General features: G+C 52.0%; 1 protein-coding gene across 1 annotated transcript; it reads left to right on the top strand.

The window, feature by feature from the left end:
- Positions 1-3684: 3684 nt before the first annotated feature.
- HOXB4 (homeobox B4) lies at positions 3685-27070 on the top strand. The gene is made up of 4 exons (XM_086355453.1): positions 3685-5652; positions 6471-7369; positions 9451-9628; positions 23921-27070. The coding sequence occupies exons 1-2, from the start codon at positions 5196-5198 to the stop codon at positions 6767-6769; spliced, it is 756 nt and encodes a 251-aa protein (XP_086211579.1). The 5' UTR covers positions 3685-5195; the 3' UTR covers positions 6770-7369; positions 9451-9628; positions 23921-27070.
- Positions 27071-27516: the final 446 nt, after the last annotated feature.

Below are 27516 nucleotides of genomic sequence, written 5' to 3'. Positions count from 1 at the left end.
GATAGTTTTGTGGAGTAGAATGGGTCCTGGGCTTGGTGGGGCCTCACAATTGGGAATGGGAGACTTCTGCCATCCCAAGCCAAGCTGGGTGCCTTGGGATGCTTAGTCCCAACCTCCCCAAACTAGGGGGATACCCCTTTGGAGACACTGGCCTGAGACTCGAGCTGGGTGGAGGGGTAATCACCTGATCTACTTCTGCTGGTTGAAATGTGTTGCTGGCATGCCACCAATTTCTAGTCCTGTCCTGGAGGGATAAACCAAAGAAAATCTGAGTATTTTAAGCACCTCTTTGATTCGTTCCTGAACCTCCTGGTGGTGGTTCAGGCAAAGAGTTATAGCATAGATGAGAAGTAATTTTAAATAAAAATGGAGGTGGGGAGGATACTGTTTGATTTTTAAAGGAGAATTAAAGCATCTGAAAGCCAAGTCCCCAGGTTGGACCAGTGCAGTCCAGCCCTTCTCTCAGGATTCTATCTTCCCCAAACATGCTGGCCTGTGGACTAGATCTCAGCACCAGGAGAGCTTCCAGTTCAGGCAGAAATGGGGATCTCCCTGGCACTGAGGGGCGGAACAAAGCAGGGTGTGCAGTTGAGTGGGAATACAGGCCCTGTCAATGCGGCCATTTATAGGGGTTCTGGCTCAAGTCTGCTCTCTGGGACCCAGATCCCCACATTTCCACTTCTCCAGGTGCTGGTCTCCATCACGGGCTGCAAAGTGAACCCCTGTAGAGTTCTACCCACTCTCTCTTTGCCCCCAGAAGGAAAGCTGACAAAAAATATTGAAATGATGGAATATCAAAGTGGGGGTGGACCGGCTGAGTCCCTATTCTAGTGGGACTTTGGCGGGTAGGAGTTGGGGGGAGGGACGGGAAGGTTCTGGCAAAAAGTAGAGCTAGAGAGGATGAGCTGAATCAAATTCCTTGCTCTGTCATTTTTCTCCCAAGTAATGACCTGCGCAAAATTCAATATGACCCAGCGAACTGCGCGAGCGTATTATAGTAACTGCCTGCTCTTGGGGGAGGCCCGAGAGGGGGTGAACCGCAGGTCACGGCGTCTAAAAATTATTAAAATGTTCGAGAGCCTGGTGACGCGCCTAGCTGTTTAACAAAGACTGCCAAAGTATGAGATTAATACGAAAACTTGCACTTCAAAAACAACACACCAAAAAAAAAAAAGTCTTGTTCCGGCCACCAAGGGGGCCCCGGAGCTCCTCTGCCCGCCGCGGCGGTTCGGTTTTCCGAACACACAATAGTGGACGAGAGCGAGCTTGTCGGGGGCCGCGCGGGCCCGCGAGCGGGCCGGCGGCCGGGAGGGCGCGGGGAGCGGCTCGGTGAGTACTCCCGCCCGCGCCCCTCCGGGCCTGGCGCTCCTCCGGGCCGCTGCCACGCGGGCCGCCCGGGGGCTCGCCTCCCCGGCCTGCGAACTCCCTCCTTCGCTCTGTCCCTCCCTCCCCGCCGACAAAAGGTAGCGGTGGTGGCGCGCGCTGGACACGCCCGGGACGGCGGAGGGCCTGAGCAGCGAGAGGTCACTGCGGCAACCTGTGGCTGCCGGGAGAAGGCGGCCGGCGGGCCAGCGAGCCACCGGGAGCGCGGGGGAGGTGGCTCTGAAAGCGCGCGGAGCCTTGGCTTTTTCTTTCTTATTTTTAGTATGCGTATTGATGTTAGTGGTCTTCGCGAGTGGAGGGGAGAGGCAGCCTCCTGCTCTGGCCAACCTCGTCTCGAAAGTCGCTGATAAACCCAGTCCTCCACCCCTCGCGGCGGGACTGGTTGGGGTGGGCAGTGCGACCCCTCGGTGGGATGGGCAGGTGGCGGCTCCCAGCGCACAGAGGAGAAAAATCTCTGCGCTGTGTCCCCAGGATCAACCCCACAGGCTCTGCTTCCCACCCTCCCTCTTGGGGTGCTTGGGGGCACCTGGACTCCATCTCTTAAGAAAGTGTAGAGCAGCACAGAGGCCCTCTCCCAATTCTGAAAAGTGTATGAGTTGGACGGGTTTTAGGGTGGCGAGTTGAGAAGGACAGGAGGTATGGGGTAGGGGAAGTGGTCTGGCCAGTTGGAATGGTGCCCCTGACTAAAGTGGCCTTTGACAAGACTAGGAAAGGTCCTTGCTTGACGCTGGGGGGCTAGTGGTGCATCTATCCGCACATTTTGTCTGTGGGTCCAGGGCCAGGTGCCAGTCTTCCTGAGTGCCCAAATGGAGGTATGAAATTACTTACTGGACCCTCTCGGCAAAAATAACTGCAATATTATTGTGTGTGTGTGATTTTTCAAATATAGGTGTCAGTGTTAGAAATCAAGCTTAGAAGCCAAACCTGGCAAGCTAGATTTGGGATAAAAAATCAGAGTCTCTGGACTCAGTGGCTAGTAGGTGAAAACTCCTCCTACCCACATGCAAGGGTCCCAGGGCTGGGTATGGGCACAGACCTTTAGAGTGTGGTGGTTAGAGGGTTGTTTTTTGTTTTGTTGATGTATTTATTAAAGAAAATTTTATTATATCACTAGGGATGCAAATATTCCTCAGACCTGGAGCGATGAGTGAGGAGTCTGGGTGGAGAAAAGGTTCTGTGCACCCTTCCCATCACCCTCTGAAGGCCCTTAGCTTTCACAGTCTAGGATGCCATTCCCTCCATCCCCAGTCTCCCAGCTTAGTAAATTCGGAGGTTACTGGCAGCCTCAGGAAGTCCCTTCGAAACTCCAGATCCCCCAGGTTTCCCAGATCCCCATTTAGGTCCCATTGCCAGCAACCCTAGCAGGTGGCTGAATAAGCAAGTTTAGATGGAGAGAGCCTGCCAGGAGCTAGGGAGGTGGAGGAAATGGGACTCCTCCTCACACTTCAGCTATCATCCCCCTTTCCTGGCCCCAGGAGGTATGGGAGGTTGGGAGGGGCCGAATATCATCTGGCTGCATCTTTTACGGTTCCTCCTCACCCTCTATTCGGAAATGAAACGCCTTTGATCTTTTTCTCAGGTTGTAAACGGAATTGCCCGTCATTAAATATCTGGGGCCCCATCTGCTTGGTCTCCCAGCATTTTTCTTTACAGCTGTTTCTCTTTTTACCATTGAATTTTTCCAAAGGACTTTTATGACACCCCCTTCACACCCAGCCGCCTATCCCTCTTCCCTTTGCTGAGAGGCCCCTTGGAAAATATCTAGATTTTCGTTTGATCACAAACTAAAGGCTGCAGAAGAACACGGAGTTGCCGATTGGGGTTTTGTTTTTCTTAAAAAAAAAAAAAAAAGTCCTGGGGGAGGGGAGGGGCTGGAGGGCACCCAGAAGGGCCTGATTCTGACTATGCCGCAGCCTCAGGATGACCCTTCCTCCTTTTGTGCTTAGCTAATGTTTACATCTCATAATTCATGCACTGCTGCGGAGATGCACAGCAACCCCAAGGTTCGCGTCCCTTTGTGGGACCTGCTGTTTCTGTTTCTCTCTAATAGAAGAGGAAGAGGGTTGAAAATCTTGTAATCCCAATAATGGACACACAGTGCCTTTTCCTGCTCCCAGAGCTCAAAACTAGGGGGAAAAAGAAAAGCAAAGCACTGAAACCATACCCCAAACGAAGGATGCGTGGAAAATAGGAGGACTGGAAAATTTCTGGGCCAAGAAGATCTGTCTGTCTTCTGTATATACCCTGTAGATCCGAATTTGTGTAAGGAATTTTGTGATCACAAATTCGTATCTAGGGGAATATGTAGTTGACATAAACACTCCGCTCATTTTTTTTCTGAAGACAAAATTTTTTTTCCTAAATGAGGACCATCCGGTGATACGAAGACTCCTTTTTCTTTCTTCCTTTTTCTTTTTCTCCCTCAACTGGTTAGAGATGGAGGAATCATCTACCTGAAATCTACCCATGCCTGCCCTTGGGAGCCTTAGTCCTTTTTCACTTATCTTAAAAGGTTAATGTTGTTGCTGATGTTTTTATTTTGTCCTTTCCCTTTGGTCCAGCTATTCCCTATTTTGGGTGCAGGGAGGCTTCACTGAAAATCTTGTAAAAATGACTATTGTCTTCAGTGCGAAGGGAAAGGAAATTCACTTTTCAAACGGATGCAGAGGTCGCCTTTCCGTTTGGGTGCAGAACAAGATGCCCTGGAAACACGCGATTACCAAAGGGTGTTATTGTGTGGGGATCACCCAGACTCCTATCCTTAGCATCACAAGGATGTGAGATTTCTCCTCGCTGCTGAGGCGCGGCATTAACGGCAATTAGAACATCTCGCCGCTGCGGTTAGGCTTGCTCCGGTGTTTCTGGAATTAGCAAATTGCTATTCAACGTGCTCTCAGAAGTTGGAGGTTTTTTACTCCAGTGTTCATGTTCCGTGTGGGAAACCAACTCGTTTCTCCCGGCTTGGGCCGCGTGGGATAATGGGAGGAGTGGAGAGGAGAGGGGAACAGACGGACTGACTGACACAGCCAAACTAATAGCGCAGCTAAATGCGATTTGGAAGGCGAGGTCTCCCCGAATTAGTGCATGAATTTCCTATCGATCCGCCCGTGGTTCCATTCATCTCTGACAAGTCCCTCCGTACACCCGCCTGGTTGCTCCGACGCCTCTTCTTTCACTCACTACCCCTCCCCGTGCGGCTGCAGAGAAAAGGCCCACGCTTGATGCCTCGTTCCCCTGTGTGTGGGTTCTCCTCTCCAGGCGGAGCCCCTAGTCCGCCCCTCACTTAACTTCCCTGCTTAGACGCTGGGTGCAGATGCTCCATACCCCCATCGATAAGAGGGGCCAAGACCCTAAGGGAGGCCTGGGGGAGGGAGGCAGGACGGGAGGGGCCACATTCAGAGCCCCAACTTCTGAGGGGATCCAGGGATTGTGCTCCGCCCAGCGCCCCAACAGGCCCTTGGGTGGCAACCTGCTCACTCTCTCTCTCTCCCTCCCTTTCCGCGATCCCGGAGAGGCGAGGCGAGGCGAGGACGCGGTGGCCCCGCAGGAGCCCTATGTAAATCCTGGTGTTGGGTGGGTAGGGAGGGGGGGTGGAGAAGAAGGGGAAATAAACCTCTTTGGCTGGAGTAGGGTCCGGGTGAGCAGATTTCCTTATCCGGGAATCGCAGGCGGGGCGGCCATTGGCTCCGAGGATCACGTGGGCCCCTAACTTTGTTCACTTGACAGTAAGTAGGAGGGCTTTCGGAAACAGGAAAACGAGTCAGGGGTCGGAATAAATTTTAGTATATTTTGTGGACAATTCCCAGAAATTAATGGCTATGAGTTCTTTTTTGATCAACTCAAACTATGTCGACCCCAAGTTCCCTCCGTGCGAGGAATATTCACAGAGCGATTACCTACCCAGCGACCACTCGCCGGGGTACTACGCCGGCGGCCAGAGGCGAGAGAGCAGCTTCCAGCCGGAGGCGGGCTTCGGGCGGCGCTCGGCGTGCACCGTGCAGCGTTACGCGGCCTGCCGAGACCCTGGGCCCCCGCCGCCTCAGCCGCCGCCCCCGCCGCCCCCGCCACCGCCCGGGCTGTCCCCTCGGGCTCCCGCACAGCCGCCGTCCGGGGCCCTCCTCCCGGAGCCGGGCCAGCGCTGTGAGGCGGTCAGCAGCAGCCCCCCGCCGCCTCCCTGCGCCCAGAACCCCCTGCACCCCAGCCCGTCCCACTCCGCGTGCAAAGAGCCCGTCGTCTACCCCTGGATGCGCAAAGTTCACGTGAGCACGGGTGAGTGCGTGGGCACCCCTTCCCCCTCCCACCCCCGGCGCTTTACACCAAAGGGACCTCAAGGCATGGGGGTGGGGGGAGCTAGGGGAAGCCAATTGTCCCCGCTATAAACTCGCCATTGCCGGAGATTTACGGTCGCCTGTTTTCAGAGCCACATAATTACATCCCCCATAAATTTTTATGGCCTGGTGGGCCCCGCGCCTTTGAAGTAGGTTCCCCATCCTCTGCCATTCTCACCAGCGACTTTTTCGCCAGGGAGATGCAGTCTCAGTGAAGTTGGAAATTGGGGAGGGGTGTGAGAGGTGGGGGAGGAGAAGGGGGAGGAGGTAATCTGTATTTAAGCGGAGAGTTGAGTCAACTCCCAGTATTTATTTTTTCTTTTCTTTCCTCTAGTCTGGCTTCTTGGCTAGTGGGCAAAAGTTTTTACTGGGGGCAGCACTACTTGGAATCGGAACATTGAGGGTTGGAACTAACAGAAAGGTTTAGGGAAGCCCCCTCCCTCTTTCACCCTTCATTCTCCCATCTCGGGCCCCAGGCCAAGTAAGGGGAGAGACGAGCGATTAAAACCTTGTGAAGATTCCTCATTCCTCCCCGCCCCCTCCCCAAACAACAACGTCGTGACCGCACAGTCGTCCAAAACTTAGAGGTCTCTTTCTCCTCCTGGGGTCCCGCTTTCTCCTTCGTCCCCACCCCCTCTGGAGGAAGAAGAGGTGGCGGGAGAGGGAGGGAGACATTGCGTTAGCTGGAGGAAAGGGCTCCCCTCCTCCCTTTCGGGGCAATAAAACTTTCTCTTTCTCCCTCTCTCTGTGTGTGTCCAGTCAACCCCAATTACGCCGGCGGGGAGCCCAAGCGCTCTCGGACCGCCTACACTCGCCAGCAGGTCTTGGAGCTGGAGAAGGAATTTCACTACAACCGCTACCTGACACGGCGCCGGAGGGTGGAGATCGCCCACGCGCTCTGCCTCTCCGAGCGCCAGATCAAGATTTGGTTCCAGAACCGGCGCATGAAGTGGAAAAAAGACCACAAGTTGCCCAACACCAAGATCCGCTCGGGCGGCACCGCAGGCTCAGCCGGAGGGCCCCCTGGCCGGCCCAACGGAGGTCCCCCTGCGCTCTAGTGCCCCCCTTGCGGGAGCCGCGAACCTCGGGGCGGGGGTGGGTTGCGAGCTCGCGGGTGGTTGGGGGAGACGAGGGAGGGGACCCTGGGGCATGGGCCCGAAAAAGCCTACCTGCCCTCCCCCCACTTTGTCTATTTACACGAATAAATGCGGAGGAGGGGGGAGGGGAAGCTTTATTTATAGAAATGACAATAGGGAGCCGGGTGAGGCCCCCCAGAAGCAAGGTTCAAGTCTCTTGCTTTCTTCCTTAAAAAAAAAAAAAAAAAAAAGAAGAAGAAGGAAGAAAGAAAAAGACAGAAAGAGAAATAGGAGGAGGCTGCACTCCTCATTTTCAGCTTTGGCGAAGATGGATCCACGTTTCATCTTTAATCACGCCAGGCCCAGGCCCATCTGTCTTGTTTACTCTGCCGAGGAGAGGACGGGCCTCGGTGGCGACCATTACCTCGACACCCGGCTAACAAATGAGGCCCGGCTCGGCCGCCGCCGCCTCTGCTGCTGCCGCTCTTGGAAGACAGTCTGGATTTTCTTTCTTTGTCCCTCATTCCTGAAACCCAGCGAAAGCATCCTCTGACTGCCAGATAGCACAGTGTTTTGGCCACGGTAACAAACACGCGCACACAACCTCCTTCCCCCTCCATGCCCGTTCACCCCCCTTCCACCTGGGGCCGGGGTAGGGACGACAGGCTGGGGACAGGTGGACGTAGGGTGCCTTGGCTGCGCAGGAGCAGGGCAGGGTAATTGAGTCCGAGAGAAAAAGATGACCCAGAGACCGGGAGGGCCCTCCTTTGGAAGGTCAAGCCATGCCTGGCGGGGTGAGAGGCCAGTTGCCTTCTGGGAGCTGGACACAACCCTCTCCCCAATCTAGAGTTGTGCAGTGGAGGCCTTTTCTCCTAGATTGAAAGTGAATGTGAAACTAGGCAATAAAATGCCCTTCCCATCTGGGAGATAAGGTTACAGAGACCTCTCCCATAGTTTATCATTGTTGCATTGATGATGATGATGATTATTATTAATTATTATTATTATTATTTTATGTCATGTGCGTCTGTCCTCTCTCCTATTCTCTTTCTGACATTCCAAACCAGGCCCCTTCCTAGTCCTGGGGCTGCTTGAGTCTAGAACCCTTCGTTGGTGTGAAAATGTGTGTCATGTACAGAGTGACAATAGAAATAAATGTTTGGTTTCTTGTGATCAGCACGGCGTGTTTTTGTTAAAATCTTGATGTAAAGATGCAGACCAATGCCACCCAGTGTATATTTTAAGTACCCCAGTCCATTCGGCCTCACATTTACGTGGTTGAGGAATTTTTTCAAAGGATCCAATGGGAATTTCTCTCAGAGGATTGCAAATTGTGGTAGCTGGTGTGTTTTCCTTTTGGGGTGGGTGTGTTTTGTTTGGGGTTTTAAATTTTTTCCCTGTAGTCCAAAAATGGATTGAAAGGACTGGGAGGGCTGACTCCAATCCCTAATGGGGAGAAAATGTTTCATTGTAGGACACAAGAGGCTTAAGTATGGCAAAAGCTTTCATATCGTGATTTATTTGTCATAAGCAAATAAAATGCGGTTAAAGCTGTCTCTTTCTAGACAGACGGCTCTTTGCTTATTAAAGTTGCTAGGGAGGATTCTGCGCGGCTGGCCTCTTTCCTCCCTGTAAGAAGGTATCCTTTTCCTCTGAGGTGTTTAAGGTTTTAATGAGTCTAATTTTTTGCACAGATGTTTCTGGGTGTTTGCAGGTTTTCAGAGTATTTTTATATTACAAAGGAGCTAGCCAGTGCCATAGCTCAAACTCTGACAAGCAAATAGATAATCAAGAAGACAAATGGCCTCTTTTGTGAAGCCCTGCTCCTGTATTAATTTTCATTTTCTTTCTCATAGAAAGTATCGAAAGTATGACTGGGGACCAAATAGCTTTCTGTCTCTGAGGTCCCAGTCACCCCTAGAATGGAATGGGGGAAGGGGAAGAGGGCGCAAGTGACCCTCAGAAGCTCTGGGGAGGCTTGGGCCACTTTGGGATCAAGCCCAAGAGAAGTTCTAAGGCTCTGGTCTTGGACTCTGGTCCTGTGGTGGCCCCAGGTACAGCCATCTTGCCCCCCAAAATTTCAGGGCTCTGGAGAGCAAATGCAATTCAAAGTCGTTTTACAGTCCCATCTGCCTTCAGAAAATAAAAATAGCCAATTCCACCAGCGCGTTTTACTGTTATTTCTTTTGCATTTCTCCGGTGTGCAGCTCCCGGGTGTTTGAGGCTGGGTAGGGCCCCGGGACAGACTGGCCTGGGGTCCACCGCACGGGAAGGGGTGTTTGAACCACCTATTTCAATGCTGTGGGGAGACTCATAGCAAATCGCCTGGACCTGGAGGTTGAGAGCGGAGCTTTGTTTTCAGTAGAATCGCTGGTGTGATGTTTAGCTGCCCAGGGATGCAGCCGGCCTTCCCTTCTAGAGGGGGAAAATAGTTCCTAAAAAGCATATTCCACCTCCCCCCCCAGGAATGTCTCTATAGAACCAAATCAAAGCTGCCCTTAGGAAGGTATGAATAGAATAAAAAAAAGATTTCTATGGAGCTTAAAGTTCACAGCCATTCTGTGTAGACAAGAGCTAAGAAAAATGTGAGAATTATACAGAAAACCATTAATCACTTCTTTTCTTTAAATACGTATCCTCTCTCCTTTGTTATTATTCAACAGCAAATCTCCGCAGACCGGCTGTTGGGGGAAAAAAGTGTTAGCCGCCACTCCCGGATCTGCAAGGGGGAAAAAATTTGGAACCATAAAGTTGAAAACTTTTTTCTCTCAGTTTGGAAGAAGCTGTTCGTCATGAATGGGATCCGTGGAGTTCAGGCGAGAGGAGGCGAGAGGCGCAAAGGTAACAAAGCCCCCGCCTGGGTTGGCTTTTTTTTTTTAATCGTTTTATGAGCTCTTTTTACAAGGGAAAGAAGAAATACTCTCTCGCCTCCTTCTTTTTCTTTTTCAACTATCTTCACAGGGTTTTTATGGTGGATGCTTGGTCCGGTTTTGATGCCTTTTATGATGACAGATGCTTGGGTCAGGGACTGACACCTGGAGAGTGTTTGATCTGACTGGGACTGAGGTGTTAGGGCCCCAGAAAGCCCCCAGAAAAGATAGGGAGGCAGTTCAGAAGTGCTTTCTGGTTTTAGAAAATGTAGCAGGGCCTGGGGAGCCCCAGAACGTGTGTGTGTGTGTGTGTGTGTACTGAGCTGAGGTGCACATGTGGCCTGTGGGTTCCATAACTCTGCTTGTCTACTCTGGGGCTGGTATCCCACAGGTCTGTTTACCGGTGAGTTGCTGTCACTGCTACCTCCTGGAAAAATGGAAGGCAGCTTTTGGATGAAATGCCCCAACCTCGGAGTGGGTATAGGTGGATGTTTTCAGTTTTTCTTTTTGTGTCTAGCTTGGGGTTCTAGACAAATATTTGCCACTCTCTGGAGCAGGAAACTGTTCTGCTTGCAGGCAAGGTTCGTTGACGCCAGAATCTTCCTCTTCGACTCTGCCCCCTCCCTTTTTCCTGAAGGCTCAGAGTTTAGTTTGCTTTCCTTTTGCTCTCTTGGTTTGGGGGCTCTGTTCCTCGCTCAGGGGCCCTGCTTCTAAGGGTGAAGGAGCCAGTAGGCTCTGCCTCAGACCAGAATGTGCTGGCCTTTTTTCCTTGGGACTCACTGAGGGTTTGGAAGTAGGAGGCCGGCAGGAGAGAGAGTTCATGGAGAGGCCACGTTTTCTAGGCGATTAGCTCAGTATTAGAACCACAAAATGACCTCGGAAGCCCCTTGACCTCTCTGAGACTGGACATTGTGTTGGCTCTTGCCTCCTGCCCAGAAGGGAAAGTCACACCTCTGCAGCGAGGGGTCCTTGGGCCGTTGCATGTCCCATCTTCACCCCCCATTAGACTCCAACATTTTTTTTTTTTTTTCTATCTTGAAGTTTCTGGATTATTTTTCTATTACAGTCCATTGAAGAGAAAATGCACACACACACAAAAAAAAAGCTCAGATGGGGGAGGGAAGTAGGGTGCTGGTTTCTCTTTCTGTGCAGAGCTCCTTTCCTCAGGCAGATTCACACCCCCCCCCCATCCATGTCCAGTTCACCCCTCCTCCTTTCCTGTCCCTTTGGAGGGGCTGAGGGAAGAAAGACAAAGGGAGACAGATATGAGAGGTCCAGGGGCTTCAGAGGGCTAGGGGAACAAGCCCCTGGGTCCTAAGGAGAGAGAGGGCCCCCGTTGTGGTTACTGTCTCTTGAGGTCTGTTCTCCAAATCCACAGATTCTTGACCCATTTTCTGAAGTCCCTTTGTTTAGGAAGCTATTTCTATAATCACTGTCACTCCCTTCCCCATTCTCCAATCCCACCCCAGCTACTCACAGTGCCCACAGAGTACCTCCCCACCAAAGGAGCAAGAGAGATGGGAGAAGGGTCAGTGTAGGCTGTCTGATCATTTTCAGGGACAGCTGTGCCATGTTAACCAAAGTTTCCAACAACTTTTAAGAGATGCATGGAGCATTTGCTAAGATGTGAACTCAACAGAGAGCCTTTCCAAATCTGAATTCTACTTGCTGTATCTTAAAAAAATCTATACCAGCAGCCATCCTCTTAGGAGGGGATAGAAACAGAGAGACAGACAGATTCCAGCTGGGAAGAGGAAATGTTCCCTTGAGTTAAGACTAGGAGAAACAGAACCTTGCTGGGATATATGTGGGATGTTGGTTTGCATTTTGTAAATGGTCTCCTGTGTCTTGGGGACTGTCTCAGACAAGCAATAACTGGCCTGGCGTTGGTTGGCAGCCTCTCCTTTGTCCCTGGGTGGCTTAACAAGTGCAGGGGCTGGTGGCCTTGGTAAGAAAAGGGAGCCAGCAGAAAGGCAAGCTGGACTCCTGAAATGAAAATATTTGGGACTCAGGGGAGATGTGCACCTATAACTCCTCAGAGCAGATAACCAGTTGTGAGCCCTCTATAGGCTCAGGTGACAAAGATCTAGTCACCTGGGTCTTTACAACCTACTTTCTGCCATGTGAGGATTACAGGCCCATCAAAGGAAAAGAGAAGGCTGGGGTTCCTTCAAACAGGACCTGAGGGACTTTCCCACCACCCTCGCTGCCAGACCCCCAACCTCTGTAGAGCTGAGCGCTGCCGGCAGGCTCCCCAGCCCCTTGGGCTCACCTTCTACAATTCTAGCGGCCACCTCTATCCTCCGAACCTTTGGACCTCTCTTCATCCAGTTCGTCGGCCCTCCCCACGCTCCCTCCTCTTTGCACCCGCCTGGGCAAAGTGGGGTTGCCCGACTAGCCTGTGCCGGCCGCCGCTGGGGCCGCCCCAGCGCCCGTGGTGGGTCTCCCATGGAAGCGGCGGCCCCGGGAGGGGGGTCTGGTTGGAAAGCGGAGTTGGGAAGTTTCCCAGCGTGAGTTGAGCGCTGACGGATTTGTGATCGGCCATAAAACCGGCGCGTTCAGATTCGTAAATCAATCTCGCCTTTCTCACAGTATAAACGTTCGCTTTATCGGCAGCAAGAAAGCTCTCTGCTTGCGCCCCGGCGCTTGTTTATTTGAACATGGACATTCCCAGGATCCGAAAAGAGTGTGGGCATTTGAACAGAACCTGCCCGGCGTGCCTCCGTGTTACCGGCTTTTCTTTAGCTCGTTCTTAAAATGAATTTACCAGTTTTGAGATTGGTGTCTTCCCATGCTCCCGCATATTCTCTCCTCTCTTCTCTGCTACCCCGCCCCCGCCCTCTATTTTCCTTTTAGACTTTAGTGGCCTGCTTTTCTTGGGGGGAGGGCAGTTTTAATGGATTTCTCTGGCCAGGACCTTGCAGGGAGTTGCCCTCGCTGGAGCCGGGCGCGCGGCTGAATTCAATACCAGTCTGGGTTTTGTATCTGCACAATCAAAGCCGATCACCCCCCTACAGAGCCCGGGCCCGCCGGCGCCCCACCCGAGCGTTAAGAGCGGTATTCTTAGGGGACCAGGCCGGCCCAGTGCTCTGCCGGGGGCCCGCGCCGCCGCTCCCGCTGGACCCAGACACCACCTGGGTTGGTGGTTTCTTCAGGGGTGGTGAGGGCACCTGGGTCTTCAACCTTCTCCCCCTCGAGTCGCTTTTGGTTGAGACCCCTCCAGATAAACCGCTGGCGGCTCCTCGGCCCCCTGCCCCCGCCCCAAACCACATCTGTTCGTCCCTGTCCGCCGGCCCCTGCGGCTGCCCCAGAGCTGCTGAAGATAAGGCTGGAAGTGTGGGCTGGACGAGGGGCTCCTTCAGGAATGTCTTCTCTGCTTCCCTTTGCAACCCCATCCCACCCCGTGGCCAAAGACTCCGATTCGATTCTGGGACTCTGGTCATATCTGGTCTGCTCCTTCTGGCGCCAAGCTGTATGTGAAGGTTTGGAGGGATGTTCTGTTTTGTTTATATCTGAGATGAAGAAGTCTGTGTGTGTCTCTCTCTAGGCAGAGGGGATGGATTTCTTCTATCAGCGCTGGTGTTTAACCCCTCAGTATGAAACCCCTCATCTTTTTCCTATTGATCTGTCTCCATTGTGTGCTGATTGGAAGCTGGGGGGCCGGGTACTAACACCTGGAAAATAGGAACTGGGCTGTCAGGCCAACTTCAAAGCCTCTTTCTTCCCTCTGCTCCCCTCCAGTTCAAACCTCTAGCTGTCTTCACTGGTGTGTTGTGGGTGGGGAGTGACTGAGGCAGGGTGTGACATAAGTATCCAGAGATTAAGCGCCCACTTCTTTTGTGTAGGAATCTTCTTACTCCAGGTCTTTGTCTCTAGAGCGTATTCTCAATAGAATTTGGTTCCCTCTAACAGTAACAACACAAGGAAAAAAAGTCCCCCTTGTGGTTACTCTCAACTCTGGAAGCTCCTAAGTCATCTCTTCACCCTGTCCCCTTTCTGCCCTTTCAAAAGGTACCACAAAAGATTTTTTTAAAAAGAGAATCAAAGCCAGAAACCCCCTTCTTTATACACATATAATCTGGATCTATGAAATGTTTCTTTTGAAGCTGGTCCCTTTAGAAATTTTGTTGGTCATTTAAGGAAGAGGGGGAGTATGCCCCACTAAAATATCCTAGGAGTAAGGGTAAAATAGAGTTGGGGAGAATGTTAATGTTAAAGGATGTAGAGAGAGGAACTGGATGCTGAGAAATCCAGGGGCTTGGAGAAGGACTCTGTGCCCATCCCACCCCACCCCCCGAGACGCCCCTGCAGACTATTTCTGCACCTTCACAAACTAAGCAGAAGCAGGAGAAGAAGGGAGAGAGGAGAGGTGGGCTGTGGGTAAGTGTGTGTCTGGGGGGGATGCTGGTTAGGAAGTGTTAGAAACATGCTGTTAGAAACAGCAGATACAGATATGAATGTGGGAAAGAGAACTGGCTACTATTCCATTGGTGGGTTGGGGGGAACCTATTTCGCAGGAAAATTTCTCCTCCTGAAGGGGAAGGTCATAGTGGTCCTTTGAGCCTGAAATCGAAAGACCCCCTTCCCCCTCCTGGTCACGTGATTCATTAAATAATTAATGCCGAGGTTGCAGAATAGATATGTATTCGTCAGGAAAATCACAGGCTCGGTCTCCCTGTTTCTGACGTGCAATTCAACTGTCCTTTGAAAAACAAGCCTGTACCCCGAGAAAAAAAAAGAGAGGGGGAGAGAGAGGGAGAGAGAGAGAAAAAGAGAGGGAGGCAGCAATAAAACAGCCCCGCAGCCGGAGCCACACCGCGGGCTGGGGTATTGTAAGTAGAAGGGATTTCTCACTACCTACCGCGTCTTATATGTCCATGTAAATTTATTGTTTGTTATTAATGTTATTGTCGTAAAATGTGACAAATAGCCATCTTCATTTCCTGCCATTTCTCTTCACATGGTGCTCTGTGTGTTTGTACCCATTGAGGCATTGCATAGAGATTTTAGGAATATTCCTCTTCTCTATCTCTCTCTCTCTCTCCCTCTCCCTCTCCTCCAACCTTTTTCTTGATTTATAGCAATATGGGTGTCAGCTTCTCGGCCGGCATGCCAGCCATTGTGTGTGTGTGTGTGTGTGTGTGCGTGCGTGCGCGTCTGCGTGTGTTTGTGAGCGAGTTGTGTTGTTTATGGCCATGTCTTTGATAAATCATTTCTCACAGAAAATGATGTGGAAGCTGGGCTATTTCTGCGGCCGGGAAAGAGTCACTCTTGGAGGCACTTCCTCTCTCTCTGCTCTGCTCCCAGGAGTTGGTTATTTCAGACGATTTACAGTAATATATCAGCAGTTAATATGAAAGCTCTATAGCTGGAGGTCTTAAATTACAGCATCTGTGATTATCAATTAAGGCGAGATTTGTATAAATTTGGTAAACTAGAAATGCCTCATTGGCATATAAACCCAGTCAAAGACCACGACCTAATATAAAAATTATATTTGTGAGCCTGATAACAGCCAACATTCCTGCAGCAGCAGACAGAGCTTCATTTTTCAGCGGTTCCCCTCCAGGAGTTTGGCTGCTCCGATGCTGCCAGGGGTAAAGAACCCAACTCTGAAGGCAGAAGGAGCCTGGGGGAAAGAGAGGTGGAGGCAGGAGAAGAAATTACTGAAGTTGAAGGCAAAGATGTTTGCAATCCATGGGGACCAAAAAGAAGTCCTCTGCAACTGGAGGGGGCTGGAGGGATTTGGTTATAGTGTTCAAGCTTAACCTATAGGACTGACCTGTGTGACAGAGAGTTGAGGGTGGGATAGGAGCTACCCAAGCTGGGGAAGACAATGGAGGCAGAGGCTGAAGGGCAGGGAGGGAAGCTGAAAGCTTTGGCTCCCCACCCTTCTGTCTAACAAAACAAGGAAGTGAATTCACACCCTAGTAGCCTTCCTTCGACCTCCTGAAACAAAGAAAGTTTCCTCAGCGGTGAGGGACTGTGTGTTGAGGGCTAAAGGAGGGAAAAGTTCTCTTAAGTTTTTCTAGAAGAGAAATGTTTCCAGGTGGTCTCAGAAAGTTGGAGAGCATTTCAGGACACAGGGTATGTTCCTCTCCATAGTCCCCATCCAAAGAGGGAGCAAATGGGGTACAGATTGGGAGGGGGAGAGGTCACAGTACCTCCCCACTGGGGAGGAGGCTGCCGGTTGAGAGCAAAGCCAGAGGTGGCTTTTAGGGATGTTATGCACTGCCCCCCTCAAAGTTGTTATGGAGGAGAGGCAGAGGGACAGAACCTTGGCCAAGTTCCGTTGGGGCTGCTAGCATCTCCTTCCCTGGCTGGAGCCCGGCCAACTGACTTTATAGCCACTATTATCTGTGATACTTAACTCTGCCTGCTAGTGTAAACCTTTGAGCAGGAAAATTAGAGTGATGCCGCGCCCAGGTGTTAATTATTCATGGCATCAGCTGTGCTTTGGAGCGGCTGCTTAGGCCCCAGTCCACCTAGGAACTCACTCCCACGCTCTGCTCCAAGTGGGCACTGAGCCCTGTCCTTGTGAACAGACAGCATTTGGGGTGGGTGGTAGGTGAGGCCTCCCAATTTGGGAGTCTGGGTTGAAAAGGGTTCAGTGAGAAAGAGAAGGAGAAGGCCAAGACCTTGGCTGGGATGGGTCGCTTAAAAGGAGCTGGGGAGAGACTGGATTCAAGGGCAGCTTTGACAGGGCTGGAGAGCATGGGGAGGTGTGAAGGACTGGAGGAGCAGCAGAGAGGCCTGAGGGATAGGGGGCTTCAGGACCCCTTCCTTGGTGTTGGAGAAGCCCCCCACCCCTCAGTGTGGGAAGCAACTATTTCCTTCTCCCTCACCTGGGAAGTGATGGGGGCGAGTTCACCCTCAATCCAGTGCTTCAGGATTGAGGCTGAAGTCTTAAAATCCCTGAGCCAGGGGGAAGGGAACAGTTGGGTGTTGGTAGCTTCTGAGCTCAGCCTGTTTTGGAGGGTGGGGAATAGCAGAAGAAGGCTGAAGGGTTTGCTCCCTGGGACAGGCCAGAGGAGAGCTGGGAGCCAACCTCACAGGCCCTTGCCTCTGTTCTTCCAACTCCCCTTTCTGTGTCGCCCCCTGTCACAGTGGAGGCCTGATATCCGCCACCACCGCCCCCCCTGATTTTCCTCTCCATTCTTTCTGCCCCCTTCATGTCTTTGTCTCTTCTGGTCCTGGGGATACCCCCCTCCTCTTCTCTTCCCCTGGAGACAAAAGCAGGGAGAACATCCCTCTCTACCATTATCTTTTAGTCAGTCTCTGGCCCCTTGCTAAATCTCCTTGTGTGAAGCCTGATGCCCTCCATCCAGGCATATAGGCCTACCCTCCAGATCAGCAGGTTTGTTGTTTTTTAAACATTTGGTTCATGTAGCCATGAAGTGCCCTGCTTCTTACAGTTCTGCACTCAGACACACACACACCATTGGCTTTTGTGCTGTTCAGGAGATGGGGCAGAATGTATTTGATAGAAGGGGCTTTAAGAAAGCTGCTGACTCTTATCTTCTCCCCAGACTCTGCTGGAGTCCACTTTTGTGTATATAATTATAGTGTTTATTCCTGTGCCTTTAAGAAGCTGGGCTGCCATTGCTTTAATGAGCAGAGGAGTTAGAAAGATAAGGAAAAAAAGTTAGAAGGAAAAAAGAGAGGGTCCCAGAGAGAGAAGCAGCAGCAGTTTCCCTTTCTGAGGAGGGAGGTCAAGGCAGAGCCCAAGGAGAGGATGACAGGGAGAATAGAGACAAAGGCCACTCAGAGGGGCAGGGAGGCTGTCCTGGCAGAAGGCACCCCCCAATTTGGATAGGTACATACACAAGAGTTAAGTGAGAAGGGAAGTGGAAAGGAAACCACTCACTTTGGCCCCCTTCTCTGTAGGAGATGTCTCCATGGCAGAAGGATGAGTACCCCCCTACCCCCAAGAGGACAGGGCCCTTAGACCAAGGGCTTCACATTACCCAGAGGAGCAGCCTAATCGAGTCCAGAAGTGATTTCTGGAGATACTCCGAAGTTGAAGTCCTTAGCAAAGCCCCATTCAAATTCACTAAAGACAAAGAGAGAAGCAGAGTGTGAGAAGACAAAAAGACTGTGAGAAAGGGACAGAGACCACAGAGATGGTTAGAAAAGGCAGAGAGAGGGAGAAAGGGAGGGAGGGAGGGGGGAGAGAGGAGAAAAACAAATAGAGATAGACATGTAGAGAAAGAGCCCATCCCCTTGGGGTGGGCAGCATTGAGGAAAGGACTGTAGGGTCTGGAAGCTCCTCCAGGCTCTGTGCCTTCTCACAGGCAGCTGCCCAAAGCCGAGGCCATCCCAGAAGCAGCGTCTCTAGAGTAGGCCCCGGGGGTGCTAAATCAGGTGTGAAGCAGCTGGGGTAGGAACTGGTGTTGAGAATGGCCAAGATGTCTTGGGCACTTCAAACTCCTCTTCCACCACCATCTTCAGTAACTTAAAGATTGGAATCTTCCCAAAGAGAATCCCACCCTGGGGTGGGCTGCTGGTTGTTGTCAGTCTCTCACACCAGGACCCTGGGACTCCTTCCTTGGCCTCTTTCCCCCTCCTGCGTTTGGTCTCTTCTTTCCCTCTTCAGGGGCAGGGAGAAGTTGATCTTCCAGCAGCCTGAGAACTTTCCCTTTCACCTCCAATCCACATCTTCTCCCTTTAAGCCCTGGCCAGAATACATGGATGCTACCCTCGCTAATCTTCTTTCTCCATCGTTCTGGAAAGAAAAGGAAAAGTGGAAAGTTGCCACCAGCCTAAGCAGCTTTAGACAACTCCAGGGAAAATGGAAAACCTTGCTCGCCTCTCCAGTCCCTCCCCTGGCCGCCGCTGGGCTCCCCCGTCGCGCCCCCCATGCTCCCGTCCCGTCCTGCTCAGAATGCTCTCCCTTCCCCTCCCTCCTCCGCCGGGCCGGACATATGGAACCCATTTCGCCGGTGACATTGAAGAGCCGCTGCGCGCCCGCCTTCCGCCATGGCGCCCCCGATTCCCCGCGCCCCGGCAGTCGCCGCTCCTCTCGCTTGGCCGCTCGGCCCGCTCACGCCTCGAAGCCTCGACCCCGCTCCACGCCGGGCCCGCCAGCCTCCCGCAGCCCCACGCGGCCGGCCGCGCGCCGCCTCGAGGGCCGAACAAAGCGGCGGCCGCGGCAGGCGGGCTGGGGGAGTGCTTCCGGGCCTCTCCCCGCGTCGGCCGGTGGGGCCGGGATGCTGCCGGCCGCTCAGCCCCCGCTGGCGCCCGGGGTCCCAGGCCCGGCCAGCCGCCTGCCTCTGCCCGCGCCCTAGCAGAACCGCACAGGTAGGTGCGGGCTCCGGGCCGGGCTCGGGGTGAGAGCGGGGTGCCCGAGATCCCCGCGCCCCGGTCTAGGAGGACAGTCGGATCGGTGCGAGACAGACATGGGGGCGAGTTGAAGAGGCAGTGAGGGTGGGCGTAGGGTGCGGGTCGGTGTGCAGGAATGCGGGGTGTGGACGGGACCCGGCTAGGGCCTGGGGAGCGCTGGGGCTCAGGAAGGGCGGTGGAAGCTGCGGGGAGTTTTCCAGGGGAATTGGGAGCTCCGGGTTGTGCGGCAAATGTGAGGGGCAGCTGCTGAGGTGTGGGGGGCGGCTGGGTCCTGCTCCCAAAGTCCAGCTGCCACCATGGTCAGAGCCTACTAGCACCTCGCGGGTTATTTGAAGCTGAAACTACAAGGGGCTGCGCTAAGGACGGGTGTTAAACTGAGAAGGTAGGAGACGGGGTGATTTATGGCTTCAGAGAAGCTGTGTTTACTCCCTGCCTCCTCTGGAAACCAAAAACCAAACAGAACAGAGGCGGGAGAAGCCTCTCTCTTTGGAGTGGAAGGCGATGCCAGGTTGATTCACTGGGATTTATTTTTCCAGATGTGGGGAAATGGTGGGAGCTGTCTCTTTGCAGGGGCAGGATGTGAGGTGTAAGGAGTGTGCAAGCACACACACGTAGGTGTGTTTTGTGTGAGTGCACATGTGTATTCATTCGGGTCGGGGTTTGTCGGGTACAGCATCGCTTTACAAGTGAGCACATCGGCAGCTGCATGGGGACCTGGTGTTCTCAGGTCTGGGTACGCAGGACCTGGTTGCTCTGGACATTCTCTGTTGCCTCGTACCCTCGCCATGGGGGAATGCTGCTGCAGTCTGTGCTTTCTGTCCTCCCACAGCCACAAGCAGCAGTGCCCACTTGGCCTGGTCCCTGGCCCCTCTGTGTCATCTGCCCACGCTGCCTAATCTTCACTTTGAACCTTTAACTTTGCCATGCAAGACTAAGGAATTAGTGAGCACAGCTGGATTGGGAAGGGGGTGGGAGAAAAAGGCCTGAAGTGGTAGGGGCTGTTGGTGGTTTGAGGCTGGTGGGGGTTCCACTAGTACTGCTCAAATTCCCCCAAAATCTCTGTTTGGGAGGGGGCCGGTGAGCACAAAGGGGACCAGGGGAAAGGAGCCATGCAGGATGATGGGGGTGGGAGAAAAATATTTTGACCCCAGATAGTTATTTCCGCAGGCTAGCCAACCGGTGACTCTTGCATTTCTGTCCAGACACCGGGCTTTGCCTGGAAATTGTTTTGCATTAAATTTTCTCAGCCGCAGAATTATCTTTCCTCGCCTCCAGCTAAACTTGCATTTTTCCACCAGACACTTGGGCCCCGCACCAATGAAATCTGAGAGGAAGCGGCTGGGCCCTAAGTGGCTGTAATTTAATTGATTTTATCATAAATCATCAACTTGATGAAGAACCCGAGGTTTCAGTGAAGTAAATTGATATTAATGGGAGTTTCTTGAAATGCAAACTCGCTGCATTGTTGGGGCATTTTGAGCTGGGAGGTGGATTACATGTGTCCCAAGAGCAGAGAGCCTGTACCTGGAGCCCAGCACAGCTTTAGGGGGTCGGGAAAGCTAGCTTCGAGGGGCAGCTGCAGGCAGACCAGTTTCTGTAGGGGAGAAGGCAGAGAATGGAACATTGTTGGGGAGGGAACAGTCTGACTCCATGAACCCTGGCTGGCAGTCCTGGGAATGCTGGTCTCCCAGTAGGGGGAGGCAGTTGGGGAAGCTGGTAGGTGTGTGGGTAGAGTTGGGGGTCGGGTGAGAAGGCCAGGCTGGTACAATGGGTGCATTGACTCCTGGTTAAAAATTGCCAGGTTGAAGCCTTCCTCCTCTAATTACACAAATTAATTATTTACTGCTCAGGTTGCTATGTCCGAAAATAGTACTTTTGATTTGGTGATGAAGGTGGAGAATAACCCACCCTCGACACAGAAAGGCAGTAAAAACCAGTGCACTAGCCTCTGAGGGTTCAGGAGTTGGGTTGGCACTCAGTTGTGGGGGTGTAAGCATTTAAATTCCAAGAGGAAATAGTCTGATTTTGGATGAGATGGTACCCATTATTATCTGAAATCAGTTTATGATTGCTTGTTGTCACTCACTTTTACATCAGTACACAGAGAACCACAAACTGTCAGCTCAAAAGGGAAGATCGTTTAGCCCAAGCCCTCCCCTCCACACATGTGATCTGGCTTTAGGGATGGGGAAAACTGAGGCCCAGTGAAGTCTCTGCTTCAGATTACACAGCCAATCTGGACCTAGAATCCAAGCCTCCTGACTCCCAAACCTATCCTTTATGTACGACTTTAGGCAAGCCACTTCCTGGCTCTGGACCTCAGTTTCTCTATCTTTGGCAGTGGCAGCATTGGACAGGACACTCCCTGAGTTCTTCCCAATTCTGACCTTGAGTAACTCTTTAGTGCTTGGGAGCAACTCCTTTTTGTTGCTTCTGGGGTTCTGTGGGCATCTGAGTATAGAAGTCGCTATGTGCATGCATATTTGCAGTATACATGAAGTTTGTATATGTCCAGAGAAGTGCATGGTTATTCAGACTGACTCGAGGAAATCCACTGGAATCTGGACTATTCCTCCTCCTGAAGGTGTCCTTATTCTCAGCAGAGGAGAAGCCCAAGCCTAGAGCACTGGAGATAGAACGCAGTGGGTGGGGCTAGCTAGCTGGGTTGGGCCATGATTGGCATTTGGAGGGGAGCTAGGGAAGGAGGGGCTCAGCCTCAAAGAGCAGAGCACTTTCTCTGCCAGGATTCGGAGCTGAGGCTGGAGTTGTTGGGAACAGCTTTTGAAGTCCCTCCAACACCAGCCCAGGGACCAAATTATGGTTTCAGAATTTAGATCTGAGACAGGAGACCACCATCACCACTGCCAGCCTCACTTTGCCCCCCTGAGCCTTTGGACGCAGGGGGCCATGGCATTACACCAGGTCTCCTCCCAGGGAAGCCAGGACAGAAGTCCTGCAAGGTGGATGATCCCTGTCTTCTTGCTCTTATTTTCCATTTCTTCTCCTAACTGAGAAAAAAAAAAGATAAAATTCAAAAGAGGTGGGGGCTTCTCAGAAGTGGCCTGGATGTGAGAAGGGAGATTTCTTGTAGGATCAGGGCTACGGGGAGGCTAGCAGAGGAGGGGCGGCTTCCAGACTGCCTTAGGAAGTGTTGTCAGGGATATGAATTCTGGTGGAAGAAGTGGGAAGAGAGGAGAAACAAATTCATTTTGGGGGGATTCTGGAAATCAGAGCTCCTGGAAATCAGATAATCCTGAGAGGAAACAGTCTGTTTTTGCCTGAGACTTCTTAAAGTCTCACCCCAAACCCTATTTGAGAGAAAGAAAAAAACGAAAGGGCCAGCAGGCCCATATTCTGGGCCTATCCCATTCTGACTTTGGAGTTTTATATTTGGAGGCAGCTCAGGAGGCCTTCCACTGATTGGTCATTAATCCCATGAGTTATTGTCTGCTAAACAGAGGTCAGTGGGAGAGAGGCATCTGATCTGTCAGGAGAGACCTGCGCAGTCAGTCCCTTGCAGCAACTCCCTGGGCCCTGTACCTCCCTCGTCAGCTTCTGTCTTCCTTCCCCAGCAATCCCCCTCCAAACCCCCCAACCCACCCCTGACCCCAGGCCCCCAGCTGTCCAAGATTTGCCCTTTTCCTTCTTGCCTTGCCCACCTTTTGTCTCGACATCCACAGGGGTGGGGTTTGTCAGGCCGGGACAGAGCTTCTGGGTGAGGCGGGACCCCTGATACAGTGAAGCTCAAACCCAACTGGGCGCTGCTCACCGCCTTGGTCCACGGCATAGGGGCACTGGCGTGGCCTCCTTGCTCACTGAGCAGACTTTGCAAACCCTTGTGGGAGCCTTGTTTTGTCTTCCTCTTTTTCTTGCCCCCACGCCTGGGGTTAGGGGAGAGTTCAACTCGGAATTTACTTCAATTTACTTCAGTCTCAGCGGCCTTTTTCTTCTTTGGATCTCGGCTTCTACTGAGCCGGGTCTACACCAGCCTCCACCCAGGCGGGAAATCTTCCTTCCTCTGCCCCTTTGTTCCCACTGGCTCAGGCATCTTAGAAAAGTGGGAGTTCGGGATCCAAATACCAAGAGCGATTTGCAGAAGCATTTCCCATTTTATAGCCCCCATCTTTGAAATTTCATTAATATTTAAAAGAGATGGAGATTCAGGGGTGTGTGTGCGTGTGCGTGTGTACTTTTCACGACTCTCCGAGGCCACATAGTTGGACAGTGAATCTGGAAGAGTGTGGGACCCGGAACCCAGACAGGGCCAGAAAGAGATTGCTAAACGCCTCACCACCCCCAGCCCCACTCCCAGGTCCTGGCTTCTCAGGGAGCCTGGCGGGCAAGTCAGATTTGGGGCTGGCTGAGCTGGGCGCTAGGCTGGGGCAGGGGGTGGGGAAAATCCCTTGGTCATCCCACGGCTGATACCAGAAATCGATTTTAAAGGAACCAGCCAGTTTGCCCTTATTGAGAGGAGAATTTTCGTTTGTTCTTTGATGTTTTTTTGGGCACAGAGGGAAACAGACATCTCCAATGGCCTCCAAGGATGCCCCCCTCCCCGTGATTGCTCAAGGGGATTTTAGGGGCCCGGTGTCCTGATACTGGGTATGGATTAGGAGTGGAGGAGTGAGTGGTCTAGCTCTGGGGAAACAGGAAAGAATGTCTATGAAGGGGGGGGGCATTTTCTCTGATTTTTGCCTTTATTATTAATTTCTAAGGTTTCTGTGTCTTAATCTTTCTCTTAAATTAAAAAAAAATTTCTCTCTTTCTCTCTCACACACACATACACAGACACAAACACGGTAAGTTGCCCAAGTTTCCCGGCTCGAATCCAGGGAGAGATTGTTCCCTCCTCTCTCTAGTCTCCCCCTAAATTATGACTTCACTATCAGGGATGATAAATCCCTCTCTCCTCCTTTTCCAGACCTCAAAGTCTTCCCTCCAGCCCCGCTGGTGTTTCCTACCCCAAGTTTCCTGCCCAGGCTCCTCACTGCCCCACTCTGTCGCTTGAAATTTGGAAGGTCTCTAGCCTGCAGACGTACCTCGGAAAAGGGTGCCCTGGAGCTGCCGTTCTACCATTCATCCCCCATCCTCCCAGCCCCCAAAAGGGGCTATCTGCCAACCAGAAATCTCCAGAAAGGAATAATAAAGTCCAGAAGGAAACCAAACTGGGATCTAATTGTGTCTCAAGTATTTGGAAGGGGCTTTGCTCTCAGAATTACTTAAGAAGTCCTTACTCTATTTCCTCCTGCATTTGGGGGTGCATGTCCTCTCAAAATTTGCTCCAAGTTAACTTTCTTTCTCCCAGCCCTCTTTTTCCGCTCCCACTCCACTGTACTCCACCTCCTTGTGTAGCCAGAAGGGACCACAAGAATCCAGGCTCAGAGCGGGGAGGGGTCCACTGCTGTGTTTGGAAAACTCCTCTGCCCTTGGCTTAGCTCCAGGCTGATCCTCTTGCAGGCCCGCAACTGACTGGATGTCCCTGGGTTCTGTCTTACTCATTGGGGTGAAGCCGTGCAGGTCCCGCAAGTGACCAGATCCTCCTCTTAACTTCACAATGACTCTCTCTCTCTCTCTCTAGTGGCAGTAACAGCTAGAAGAGTTGGAGGGTCTGAGGTACATTCTTGACTTTTTAATGTGGGAGAGGAAAAGATCCAAAAGTGCTGGTCTCTTAAACCTCTAGAATCCTGGGTGAGTGAGTCGCTGACCCACCAGGCCTAGAGCTACATAAAGTCCAGTCCAACAGGTCTCTAACCGGGGTCTGGAGATCTCAGGACAGACTCTTTGTAGCCTTAACTGCTTTCTCTGACGGTCCTGGCTTGAGCCCCAGCAGTGGGTCCAGCTTGGGTATTTTCTTTTCTTGATACTGATAAACATAGAAAAATGGCTTCCACCTTCCATCTTCACCTCCCCACAACCCTCAGCCACCAACTCTCTAGGCAGGCATTAGGATCCTAGGGACCTCACAGTAGGAGACTCTTCAACGGGTTCCTTGCTGGAGGTTAAGAAGGCCAGAGTCCCCCTCTCCACTCCAGTTCATCAGGGCCCCAGGAAAACTGGCTATTCCAGCCCACGAAGTAAGCCTGACTTAGTGGGCCTGAAAGAAGTGGGGACTGGAGGAGGCCAGGGGCCACACCTGATGAGAGTAGACAGTAGGACCCTTTCTCAGCCCAAAGCAAAGCCAGTGAGTGGGGAGCTATGGGGTGTGAGGGAAGCTTTGCCAGATACCGCCACCCTCTCCTGGAAGGGAGACAATAGCTGGAAACCATTCTCACCTTTGTTCTCCCAGTCCCTTCTCTCCTGGTCCATCCAGATGGGAAAAAGCAAAAGCCAAGGATTCTAACCAGGACATCACAGGGTAGTAGCTGGCTCTGTCTACGCAGAGTTAAGAGAACAAGTTTTCCAAGCTGCCTTCGTAGAAAAGAGAAACTGCCGGACTTCTATTTTATCCTCTAAGCCCGGAGTCAGCAGTTCTGCCAAGTTGCAAACACTCCTGCTTTTGGAAAAGTCCTGGTGCTTTTTTGTCTTTTTCTTCCACCAGGAATGGCTCTTCCCCACCCCCGCCCCAAATCTGCAGACACCTACATTCTTGCCTCCTATCTTCCTCCTACAGGCCTCCTAGCCTTTCCCTGCCCTTCTAAAACGCACTCTAAGACAACTTGAGCTTTTGTAGTTTTCCTCACTTGTTTCAAGAGTCCTAAATCTTGCAGAGCTAAGAGAAGTAAACAGATTTGTTCTGAACAATAATAATAAAAATAACTATCCTCCATCTCTTTTGCCAGTGCATTTAAAATTAAGGCATTTTGCTGGTTCTTTGAATCTTCTTAGAAGTACAAATGTCCTTATCACCTCTTAGCCCCTTCTGCCTATCCGGAGGTGAGAATCTTGACAGAAACTTCTTCGTGAAGTTCTTACAGCCTCTTTATTGCCAGCAGTGTCTGGAACTCAAGCTAAACACAAGGTCTTCCTTTTGTCACCCTCCCCTACAAGATGGTCTGGATTTTTGAAATACTCACTCACCGCTTGTTGTCTGTTCTCAAAAATGGGAGGGGGTTTTTGAAAAGAAAGGTCTAGTTCCCCCCACCCCAGGTTGGAAACTGGGCCAGGAGATTTGCTGGGAGAGAAGAGGAATAGAGGGTGTGGGGGAGAGAACAAACAGACTGCTGAGACTCAGCCACCAGTCCCACAAGAGTGAAACTACTTAAAAAAAAAAAAAAGTCCTAGTGTTCCCACTGCAAATGAATGCAGAGGGGCACCCAGGAACCATCCCCCCCAACCCCCGCAAGGCCAAGCTACTTCTCCGCTTAGACAGAAGGGTTTACTAGTGGTGGTGGTGGGGAGCTGTGAACTCCACCAGCTTTGCCTTGTCTTTGCGCTCCTCTTCCTCCCTCACCAAAATCTGAATTTAAAAATTTACCTGTCCTTAAAAAACAAAAACAAAACTTAAAAGCTCTACCTTCTTTCCTTTCTCAGTCTTTTTTTTTTAACGGGGGGGGGGGGGGCGTTCAAAATGCCCCCCTCCCCCATTACCACCATCACCTTCCTTCCTTATCAGGCATCTAAGCTTGCTAAAGGGGGAGAGGTGGGGGTGTGTGTGAGCTTGTGTATGTATGTGTGAGTGTGTGTGTGTGTGTGTGAGTGTGTGTGTGTGTGTGTGGTTTTTTTCCCTGTGCAAAAGCAGAGGCCATTGTTACGGAGAGTAGGGCGTACCAGTCTTATAGGGCAACCGCACTGTGGCGGCTTGGCCGTGCCGGAGCCTGGAGCTGGATTCTCGGCGAGCTGAGCCGCCCGAGCACCTTTCGATCTTCTATTTTTTTCCCGCTCCCCTACCCCCTCCCTCCTGCGCACCCCCGCTCCTAAGCCGAGTGAATTGAAGCGGACGCCGAGCGGCTCCTCCGGCCGGTCTGCCCCTCGGGCTCCCCAGCCGGGGTGGCTATTGGGGAGGGGGGCGACGCCGCTTTAAACAGTGGTCTTTTTTTCCTTTGCCTTCAAGGAGGGGAGATTTCTCGCCTGCCGCTCGCGCTGGGGCTCGATGTGAATATATATTATGTCTGCCTGTTCTCCCCTCGTCGGTGGCTAAGGTAAGCTGGACTGAAATAGGCTATCAGTTTGTGAATGGCGGAGAGTATGTCTCAATGATTTATGGCCCATATGACTCCAATCTCGGTTCAAGAAGAGTTCACAAGCTTTAAGCTTCCTTCCACGCAGCGACTCTCTCTCTCTCCCTCTCTCTCTCTCTCCCTCCCTCCCTCTCTCCCTCTCCCTCTCTCTTCCTGCTTCTTTCCTTTTCTCTTCTCTTTTCTTTCAGCAGCCAGATCTGGACTGAATTTTCGCCCGGCTGCTAAGAAGAGCCTAACCTTTTTTCTCTCTTCCTTTTTTGTTCTATTTCTCTTCTTTCTATGTGTTTTTTTTTTTTTTTTTTAAGTCCTGGAAGGTGGCCTAGCCCCTCTCCCTGGTCTTCCCAGCTATTGTTACTCTCCCAAGCTTTTGGGGGCGGGGGTTGCTTGGAAAAGTGGGTTT

This window comes from Bos grunniens, chromosome 19, assembly GCF_055505025.1.
Source record: "Bos grunniens cultivar Pamir isolate PY7600 chromosome 19, Bosgru_T2T1.0, whole genome shotgun sequence".
Taxonomy (NCBI): Eukaryota; Metazoa; Chordata; class Mammalia; order Artiodactyla; family Bovidae; genus Bos; species Bos grunniens.
Note: the sequence above shows the minus strand (reverse complement) of the source record. Positions and strands in the feature narration are given on the sequence as shown.